The sequence below is a fragment of the Doryrhamphus excisus genome, chromosome 13, assembly GCF_030265055.1.
Source record: "Doryrhamphus excisus isolate RoL2022-K1 chromosome 13, RoL_Dexc_1.0, whole genome shotgun sequence".
Taxonomy (NCBI): Eukaryota; Metazoa; Chordata; class Actinopteri; order Syngnathiformes; family Syngnathidae; genus Doryrhamphus; species Doryrhamphus excisus.
In genome coordinates, this window is record NC_080478.1 from 19,133,896 (window position 1) to 19,145,179 (window position 11,284).

An 11,284-nucleotide genomic window follows, 5' to 3' on the forward strand; every position below is an offset into this window, starting at 1 on the left:
TTTTTTTTATGTTTAATTAGTTTCATATGACAGTATTCAAACTTAAAAATAATAGCAAAAATATTCCTGAGGTAGTACTTCTTAAATGTCAGAGCCATTGGTGTACACTTGCAGTATACTGTTTGTATGTATACAGTATAAACAATACAACATGTACATAATTATACTGATATTCATTGTTAGAATATTTGAACTTTTTTATTAACTTTTAGGACTATGACACACTAAACATTTTATGCTAGCAAACATTTCCTGAGGTAGTACTTCTTAAACGTCTGAGAGCCATTAGTGTACACTTACAGTATACTGTTTGTATGTATACAGTATAAACAATACAACATGTACATAATTATACTGATATTCATTGTTAGAATATTTGAACTTTTTATTAACTTTTACGACTACGACACACAAAACGTTTTATGCTAGCAAATCGATTCAAAACAACACGTTTTGTTGTCATTTTCTTGAAATAAACCTACCGTAACTATCTTTGACTTTTACGAGTGCACTTGAACGTCCCATACGTCACGTCTGAGCGCAGCCTCCTCATTGTGCGCATGCGCAATAAAGGGCAAACAGGGAGTGTCGGTCGCTTTATCGGATGGGAGGCGTCACATTTTTGGCTCGAACCGGCAGCATTTAAACAATAAAACGATTTACGGGTGCGTGGAAATACTTTTTTTTTAATGCTGAGAAACGGAAATGAAGAGAACGATTAGAAATTGTTTCTCGAACGGGTCGCTTTATGGATATATTTGCTGTGAATGACATCTGACTGTACAGTAACAGGAAATTCGTCATCTATAAAGCTTTGATGGCTTAATTCTATTCTTGGCTGTGCAGTGAAGAGTGGATATATTTATTAATTATCTTTATGGGTTTCTTTATGCTCACATCCGTGTGACTGGAAACGGGGTGACCGGTGAATGGAAACAATTACATTTGTGGAGTCCCTGCAAAGTCAAGGAGATATTCAGTACTGAAATATCCGGTGCTACTCACCTTCAGCCTCATTATGAAACATAATACCTCTTAAAACATTGGAATCAGTCGTGCCATAATCCGGAATGATCGTATAGAAACCTCTAAGTGGACCAAGAGATCCGTTTCTGGCTGAAGGACTCAGTTGCTCCAGATGCTGAGGACCACCATGGGTTCCGTGGAGGAAAGGGATGAGGAGCAGGAGGACGAAGGGGATGAAGAGTTGAGGGATGGAGGGGTGCCTTTCTATGTGAACCGAGGTGGCCTCCCAGTGGACGAGGAGACGTGGGAGAGGATGTGGCGCCATGTGGCTCGGATCCACCCGGACGGGGAGGCCGTTGGGAAGGGCATCCGTGCTGCCACTGACCTACCCAAGGTAAACCTGCAAACCAGTTTTTCCATCATTTTCAGGCTTATTAAATTATTTTATTTTTTTATACTTAATAAATAATTTTGTAAATAATTGTACAATTTATGTTAAATTAATTTTAATTTAAATTATTTTTTATAAATTATATTTTTTACATTACATGCTTACATTTTTATATAATTTTATACAATTATATTTTTATATTTTTTATTATTATTTAAATCATATTATTATTTTATATTTATTATATAAAATTATATTTTTTATATATATTTTATTTATTTAACAAAATTATTTATTAATTTTATAATAAATACATTTGTAAATAATTTTATAATTTTATAAATTATTTTAAAAATTATTTTATAAATTATATTTTTTATATTACATTACATTTTACATTACATGCTTACATTTTTATATATTTTTATATAATTATATTTTTATATATTTTTTATTATTTAAATATTATTTATTTTATATTTATTATATAAAATTATATTTTTTATTTATATTTTATAATTTTTTATAAATAATTTTATTATTTATTAGTGAAACTTCCAATGATCTTTCTGCTGTTTTTCATGAGACTTTTATTAATAGAAATGAATAAAATTAATAAATAATTTTGTAAATTATTTTAAATTATTTTATAAATTATTTTTATAAATTATATATTTTTTACATTACATTTTTTATCTATTTTTATATAATTATATTTTTATATATGTTTTATTATTTAAATAATACTATTATTTATTTTATATTTATTATATAAAATTATATAATATATATTTTATAATTTTTTATAAATTATTTCATTATTTATTAGTGAAACTTCCCATGATCTTTCTGCCGTTTTTCATGAGACTTTCTTAATATAAATGAATAAAATACATAATTTTGTAAATAATTTTATAATTTTATAAATTATATATTTTTTACATTACATTACATGCTTACATTTTTAAATATATTTTTATATAATTATATTTTTATATATTTTTTATTATTTAGTATTTAAATATTATTTATTTTATATTTATTATATAAAATTATATTTTTATATATATTTTATAATTTTTTTATAAATAATTTTATTATTTATTAGTGAAACTTCCAATGATCTTTCTGCTGTTGTTCATGAGACTTTCTTAATAGAAATGAATAAAAGCACATCATAACCCATCAAATCAAGAACATTGACTTATTGGTAATAAAGACAAGAAAAGTCAGTCAATTCTCCCGTCAACGGATGCAAGTCGGCCATCATGTCAAGGACAACCAGCACGAATCCTTGCGTTTGTTAATAAAATCAATTATTATGCAACCCTAGTATAGACGGTCATCTTACACATTTAGGAATGACGGTTTTAGGTCGCAAAAATAATTGACACTTGTTTATATGCTGTGTCTCACAGATTCCCATTCCGAGTGTGCCTACATACCAGCCTACCACCCCGGTCCCGCAGCGCCTGGAAGCCATACAGAAATACATCAGGGAATTGCAGTATCCTTTGAGACCCAAATAATATTCAAAACCTGGAATTCTTGGTCCATGTGATAAAAAAAACTGTTCAAACATTCAAAGAAAACGACTAATCAGATGACAACAGTGGAACCCACAAAGCCAATGTATTGTGGACTGCCTAGCATACCTTGCGGGTTACAAATTCATTCATTTATTTTCTATTGCTTATCCTCACGAGGGTCGCGGGGGCGGGGTGCCGGAGCCTATCCCAGCTGTCTTCACCCTGGACTGGTGGCCAGCCAATCACAGGGCACATATAGACAAACAACCATTCACACTCACATTCATACCTATGGACAATTTGGAGTCGCTAATTAACCTAGCATGTTTTTGGAATGTGGGAGGAAATCGGAGTACCCGGAGAAAACCCACACATGCACGGGGAGAACATGCAAACTCCACACAGAGATGGCCGAGGGTGGAATTGAACCCTGGTCTCCTAGCTGTGAGGTCTGCGCGCGAACCACTTGACCACCGTGCAGCCCATATTTGCATATTAACAATAATTCATGGTTCCATTTATCACAGTGAGTCTTCCAGGTCCTGATGCAGCAAAACAGTCCCAGACCATCACACTACCACCACCATATTTTACTGTTGGAATAATGTTCATTCATTTTCTACCGCTTATCCTCACAAGGGTGGACAAACAACCATTCATTTGGCCAGCCAATCACAGGGCACATATAGACAAACAACCATTCACACTCACATTCATACCTATGGACAATTTGGAGTCGCTAATTAACCTAGCATGTTTTTGGAATGCGGGAGGAAAAACTGGAGTCCCCGGAGAAAACCAGGGGGAGAACATGCAAACTCCACACAGAGATGACAGAGAGTGGAATCGAACTCGGGTCTCCTAGATGTGAGCCCTTTGTGCTAACCACTTCCCCACCGTGCAGCTTGGTTAAATATGTATATATGTTGACATCAACTAACTTAGATGTGCGGGACTTAATGAAGGTCAACATAAACGGGTTCTACTGTAATACAGTAACCAATAATATATAATAATATATTGACATATTGTGTGTTCAGTGTTCTATGATTCATATGGCCTTAACTGTACTTTACAGGTACAATCACACCGGGACGCAGTTTTTTGAAATAAAGAAGAGCCGGCCTCTTACGGCGTAAGGAAATACATATCATTGTTGATTATTAAATATATGACTTTTACATGTAGAATATTATGGCAGCCATGCTTGATAAGACTCATAATGAAAAAGTTACATTTAAGTCATGGGTGTCCAATGTGTAGCCCATGAGCCATTTGGAGGCTGTTTTTTTATGTTCTTAAGCACCCCTAAATAATTTGATATTTCTTATTGATATTTTGAACTTTTTTATTAAATGTTCTTTAGCCCCCTAAATAATATATTTTTTCATAGATTAAAAAAAATTAAATGTTCTTTAGCCCCCTAAATAATTTTATATTTTTTATTGATTAAAAAATATGTTCTTAATCCCCCTAAATATTTTGATATTTTTTATTGATTTTTTTTATGTTCTTAAGCACCCTTAAATAATTTGATATTTCTTATTGATATTTTAAACTTTATTAAATGTTCTTTAGCCCCCTAAATAATATATATTTTTTATAGATTTAAAAAATTAAATGTTCTTTAGCCCCCCTAAATAATTTTATATTTTTTATTGATTAAAAAAATATGTTCTTAATCCCCCTAAATATTTTTTATATTTTTTTTATGTTCTTAAGCACCCCTAAATAATTGGATATTTCTTATTGATATTTTAAACTTTTTTATTAAATGTTCTTTAGCCCCCTAAATAATATTTTTATATAGATAAAAAAAATTAAATGTTCTTTAGCCCCCCTAAATAATTTGATATTTTTTATTGATTAAAAATATGTTCTTAATCCCCCTAAATATTTTGATATTTTTTATTGATTAAAAAAATTATGTTCCTAAGCACCCCTAAATAATTTGATATTTCTTATTGATATTTTAAACGTTTTTATTAAATGTTCTTTAGCCCCCTAAATAATTTTTATAGATTAAAAAAAATTAAATGTTCTTTAGCCCCCCTAAATAATTTGATATTTGTTATTGATTAAAAAAATATGTTCTTAATCCCCCTAAATATTTTTATTTTTTTATTGATTTTTTTAATGTTCTTACGCACCCCTAAATAATTTGATATTTCTTATTGATATTTTAAACTTTTTTATTAAATGTTCTTTAGCCCCCTAAATAATATATTTTTTATTGATTAAAAAAATGTGTTCTTAATCCCCCTAAATATTTTGATATTTTTTTATTGATTTAAAAAAATATGTTCTTAAGCACCCCTAAATAATTTGATATTTCTTATTGATATTTTAAACTTTTTTATTAAATGTTCTTTAGCCCCCTAAATAATATATTTTTTATTGATTAAAAAAATATATGTTCTTAACCCCCCTAAATTTTGATATTTTTTATTGATTAAAAAATATGTTCTTAATCCCCCAAAATATTTTGATATTTTTTATTGATTAAAAAAATATGTTCTTAATCCGATTAAATATTTAGATTTTTTTATTGATTTTTTTTATGTTCTTACGCACCCCTAAATAATTTGATATTTCTTATTGATTAAAAAAATATGTTCTTAATCCCTTTAAATATTTTGATATTTTTTATTGATTAAAAAAAATTATGTTCTTAAGCACCCCTAAATAATTTGATATTTTTTATTGATTAAAAAAATATGTTCTTAATGCCCCCCCAAAATAATTTGATATTTTTTATAGATTACAATTTTTTAATGTTCTTAAGCACCCCTAAATAATTTTATATTTTTTTATTGATATATATATATTTTTAATACTACTAATACTAGCCTACTACTACTACAAGTAGTACTGCTAGTAGTAATAATGAGAATAAGATGGGGAAACCAACTAAGTTCATACTAATAATAAAGCTAAACACAGTATATGTAACTTATATCGACATGTTTTGGTTTACATAATATCAATATTATTCATATAGTATAGATTATTTTCTCAAAACTCCATAATGTTCATATTTGGGTCATCTTATTGTCATAGTTTTCTCCACAGGTTGATGGACATCGCCAAGGAGATGACGCGTGAAGCCCTGCCAATCAAATGCCTGGAGGCAGTGATCCTGGGGATGTATCTTTTTCACCTTAGCTCAAGATTTCGTACAATTATGAATCATATTTTATGTGTTATGAGTCCATTTCCTTGACTGACGCCCCCCCCCCCACCTCAAAGTTACCTCACCAACAGCATGCCAGGCGTGGAGCGTTTCCCTCTCAGCTTTAAGTCTCACTTCTCAGGGAACCACTTCCACCACATCGTGCTCGGAGTCCACAGCGCCGGGCGTTTCGGCGCGCTGGGCATGAGTCGCCGTGAGGACCTCATGTTCAAACCCCTGGAGCACCGGACACTTCTGGACTTGGTACAGGACTTCGAAGGAGCCTACAGGGGTTACTGGCACACGCTTCAAAAGGTGAAGATCGGCCAGTATGTGTCACATGATCCTCACAGCGTGGAGCAGATCGAGTGGAAGCACTCGGTGCTGGATGTGGAGAAACTGAGCAAGGAGGAGCTGAGGAAAGAGCTGGAGAGACACACTAGAGACATGAGGCTCAAGGTAGGATACAATCTGGCACTGGTTTTAGCTTTCTGGATAATTCCAGGCGTCATCGATTTCACGTGATCTTTGCTATCGCCGCTTTTCCCCAAAAAAACCCGGCATGGTCTTACAGCAGGTACAGTTTCTCTGAGGGAATTGAACAGCAGTATTGATAGGAACCACTTACACAATAGAAACCTGCCTTTCTAATATAATTTAATAAAGAAAAATTTGTAATAAAAAAAATAGTTTTTAATTTTTTTAAACATTTTTGTAATTTTTTTTACATTTTTGTAATTTTTTAAAACATTTTTGTAATTTTTTTAAACATTTTTGTAATTTTTTAAACATTTTTGTTATTTTTTTTAATGGTTTAATTTCATCTGAACATGCATCAGATTACAATTGAATGCATCCCATAATCAGTTCACAGTTCCACATGTCCAAAAGGAGTAGGAAGAAGCAAAGCTTATTAAATCCTACCCCTCCATCTGGTACTTTTACAATCAGTATCTGTTACATTTGTTCACTTCCTGCTTTCCTAATATAATTTAAGTTTTTTTATTTAATTTTTTTAAATTTAATTTTAAAATTTTGTTTTAAATAAAAAAAATTAAAGATTTAAATTAAAAAAATTTCATTTGTTTTTGCAATTAAAAAAATGTTTTTTAATGGTTTTATTTCTTTTGAACATGCATCAGATTACAATTGAATGCATCACATAATCAGTTCACAGTTCCACATGTCCAAAAGGAGTAGGAAGAAGCAAAGCTTATTAAATCCTACCCCTCCATCTGGTACTTTTACAATCAGTAACTGTTACATTTGTTCACTTCCTGCTTTCTAATATAATTTTTTTTAAAAAAAAATTTAATAATTTGTTTTTGTTTGTTTTTTTACATTTTTGTATTTTTTTAATGGTTTTATTTCATTTGAACATGCATCATATTACAATTGAATGCATCACATAATCAGTTCCCAGTTCCACATGTCCAAAAGGAGTAGGAAGAAGCAAAGCTTATTAAATCCTACCCCTCCATCTGGTACTTTTAAGTTTTTTTTTATTATTATTATTATTTTTTGTCACGTACCGAAGTACAAGGTGATATGACCATACTATGACATAATGGGTACCATAATAACCATCAATATAGTGATATATATATACACACATGGATTAACTTTTTCAATTTACAGTATTTATGATGAATTCTATTGACCTGAGTCACCATTACATAATAACAAATAATAAATATTAATTAAACAACACACAAATAGCGTTTGGAGGACAAGACATATAGTACAATGACAATAGACACTTGAAAAATTTAGTATGTACTCGATAACGCAATATGCACTTCCTTATGGGACAAAAATGAGCTCCAAACTAAATTTTATAATAAAATGTCAGTGTGTATTATTCCACTGCTATCAAAAAGCTTACATATTGCTGAGCCCATAAAACGGTTTTGCCGCACCATGTCGACCTGCTATCACTCTGAAATAACGCCATTAGCATTTTTATGCTACGTATATATTCATACCTATGGACAATTTGGAGTCGCTAATTAACCTAGCATGTTTTTGGAATGTTGGAGGAAACCGGAGTACCCGGAAAAAAACCCCACACATGCACGGGGAGAAAGTGCAAACTCCACACAGAGATAGCCGAGGGTTGGAATTGAACCCGGGTCTCCTAGCTGTGAGGTCTGCGCGCTAACCACTCGTTCACCGTGCAGCCCATATTTGCATATTAACAATAATTCACGGTTCCATTTATCACAGTGAGTCTTCCAGCTGCCCTGATGCAGCAAAACAGTCCCAGACCATCACACTACCACCACCATATTTTACTGTTGGAATAATGTTCATTCATTTTCTACCGCTTATCCTCACGACGGTCGTCACTGGCTCTCTTGGTGCGAGAGGCCCTGATGCAGCAAAACAGTCCCAGACCACCACACTACCACCACCATATTTTACTGTTGGAATAATGTTAATTCATTTTCTACCGCTTATCCTCACGACGGTCGTCACTGGCTCTCTTGGTGCGAGAGGCCCTGATGCAGCAAAACAGTCCCAGACCACCACACTACCACCACCATATTTTACTGTTGGAATAATGTTCATTCATTTTCTACCGCTTATCCTCACGACGGTCGTCACTGGCTCTCTTGGTGCGAGAGGCCTTGATGCAGCAAAACAGTCCCAGACCACCACACTACCACCACCATATTTTACTGTTGGAATAATGTTCATTCATTTTCTACCATTTATCCTCACGACGGTCATCACTTGCTCTCTTGGTGCGAGAGGCCCTGATGCAGCAAAACAGTCCCAGACCATCACACTACCACCACCATATTTTACCGTTGGAATAATGTTCATTCATTTTCTACCGCTTATCCTCACGACGGTCGTCAGTGGCTCTCTTGGTGCGAGAGGCCCTGATGCAGCAAAACAGTCCCAGACCATCACACTACCACCACCATATTTTAATATAACGCCAATAGCATTTTTATACTGTTTATATATAATAAGACTAATGAGTTTTTTTGTGCAGATCGGAAAAGCGACGCCGTCTTCTCCCACCAAAGACAGGAGAAACAGCATGGGCTCGCCCCTCAGAGGACCAGGAAGCCCCTTTCGCAGAATCAGCCGTGTTGAGAGACGGTAAGATTAATTAATTAATCCATTAATCCTCATCTATGTGCAAGTCTAAGCATAACTACGGTTGGATATTTTCTGTTTCAGTCCCTCTGGAGAGAAAGCGGCATTGGAACAGAAAGCATCCGGAGACATGAGCGCGTATCAGATTCGGGTGTGAATAATAATAATAATAATAATAATAATTTTTTTTGAGGGTTTATTCAATGCCTTGTTTTTTTATTTACAAGGTCGATAAAGAACCAGCGACCTACACATATATGCACGCACTCAATGTCACACAGTCATCAGGGTATTTTTTTTTTAAATTTTTATCTATTTCATAAGCATCGGTGCTGGAGATGTTCCCAAATGTGAAATATTGTGTAAACAATGTTATCATTTTTTACTAACTAGCTGTACTGTACTGTAGGGAAATACTGTATTTTAATTAATGTTATATATATATCGATCTTTGTCATTTGAATGTTAGTATGTGTTGTTTCCCCGTCCAATCAGATACTGTACTAAAAAAAAACCCCTGTGCCTTGGATTTAGAATTCATAATTTTTGGGAAAAACATGATCACAAAAAGAATCATAATCCTCACTGAACTGAACACAGAATAGTTATTGCATTATTGTGTATGAAAGTGTTTCATAATTTATCACTATTGATATTAGTAGTGCATTATCATATGTTATTTAGTATAAATATACAGTAAGATGTCAATTATTGAGTTATGCAAATCAGCATTTAGCACACCGGATGCAAATTAATAACTGTACTTATAGAAATTGCATTAACTTTCATTTGTAGCAACTAAATTCAGTTGTCACTTGCCTTAAAAAAAAAAAAAACGTTTGAAAAACCGAGGTGTCATTGTTCGTTCGCAGCACTTTTTGACTTTGTATTTATCGAAAATGAACACTTGTGTTTTATACTGCACCCCCCCCCCCCATGCATCTGTAAACTACTGCATTTTTTAAAACTCACAATTACTAATAAATTGCCGCAGACTACGTGTTTGCAACTCGTGTGAATCCAGGTCATTGCTTTGTGTGAGTGACAAGAAGAAAAGCTCCGACTTGTAAGCCGGAAAATACTGTTAATAGCCGTCTGGATGTCTGTTTCTTTGGAAAGCAGTCAGCAAATAGGCATGTAGTCCCTGCAATGTGGCCAGATGTGGCCAAATGTGGCCCGCAGGACACTAGTTTGAGGCCCCCCGCCTTGATATGAAAGTTTAATGTTAGTTGCGGCCCCGCGCAAGTTTGATATGGATGCTGTATGGTATCATGTACCCAGAAAAAATTATTACGTTTGATTCATGTTCATGTTAAAGGTTAAATAACTGTTAATAGTTATCCTCCCTATCCGTGTGGAAGTGGTAAGTTTTTGGCTATTTAAGTTGAAAGGAAATAACTTGAAGGCTACCGTTTAGGTTGCTAGCTCTCTAGTTTGCGAGTTGACATGACAAAACACGACTACAGTCACATTTATACGCTTTTTATTTACGACATATTGCGCAACTGCAGGGTCTTGAGACACATGCTAACTCGCAAACTAGAGAGCTAGCGACCTAAACGGTAGCCTTCAAGTTATTTCCTTTCAACTTAAATAGCCAAAAACTTACCACTTCCACACGGATTGGGAGGATAACTATTAACAGTTATTTAACCTTTAACATGAACATTAATCAAACGTAATATTTTTTTTCTGGGTACATGATACCATACAGCAGGGGTCTCAAACACGCGGCCCGTGGGCCAAATGTGGCCCGCAGGACACTAGTTTGAGGCCCCCCGCCTTGATATGAATATTTAATGTTAGTGCGGCCCGCGCAAGTTTGATATGGATGCTGTATGGTATCATGTACCCAGAAAAAATTATTACGTTTGATTAATGTTCATGTTAAAGGTTAAATAACTGTTAATAGTTATCCTCCCTATCCGTGTGGAAGTGGTAAGTTTTTGGCTATTTAAGTTGAAAGGAAATAACTTGAAGGCTACCGTTTAGGTCGCTAGTTCTCTAGTTTGCGAGTTAGCATGTGTCTCGAGACGCTGCAGTTGCGCAATATGTTGTAAATAAAAAGAGTATAAATGTGACTATAGTCGTGTTTTGTCATGTCTACAGGGCTCT

General features: G+C 33.5%; 1 protein-coding gene across 1 annotated transcript; it reads left to right on the plus strand.

Moving 5' to 3' along the window:
- Positions 1–589: 589 nt before the first annotated feature.
- LOC131140278 (tubulinyl-Tyr carboxypeptidase 1-like) lies at positions 590–10,178 on the plus strand. Its single transcript, XM_058090544.1, has 7 exons — positions 590–1,360; positions 2,776–2,864; positions 3,965–4,021; positions 5,959–6,033; positions 6,136–6,517; positions 9,063–9,172; positions 9,254–10,178. The coding sequence occupies exons 1-7, from the start codon at positions 1,139–1,141 to the stop codon at positions 9,324–9,326; spliced, it is 1,008 nt and encodes a 335-aa protein (XP_057946527.1). The 5' UTR covers positions 590–1,138; the 3' UTR covers positions 9,327–10,178.
- The last annotated feature ends 1,106 nt before the right edge of the window (positions 10,179–11,284 follow it).

What these genes read in the sequence shown, in the direction of transcription:
- LOC131140278 (XM_058090544.1), top strand. Translation starts at nt 1,139, where the DNA reads ATGCTGAGGACCACCATGGGTTCCGTGGAGGAAAGGGATGAGGAGCAG. An exon ending in AAGAGCCGGCCTCTTACGGC is followed by an intron (nt 4,022 to 5,958) that starts GTAAGGAAATAC and finishes TTTTCTCCACAG; the next exon opens with GTTGATGGACATCGCCAAGG. An exon ending in CTAGAGACATGAGGCTCAAG is followed by an intron (nt 6,518 to 9,062) that starts GTAGGATACAAT and finishes TTTTTTGTGCAG; the next exon opens with ATCGGAAAAGCGACGCCGTC.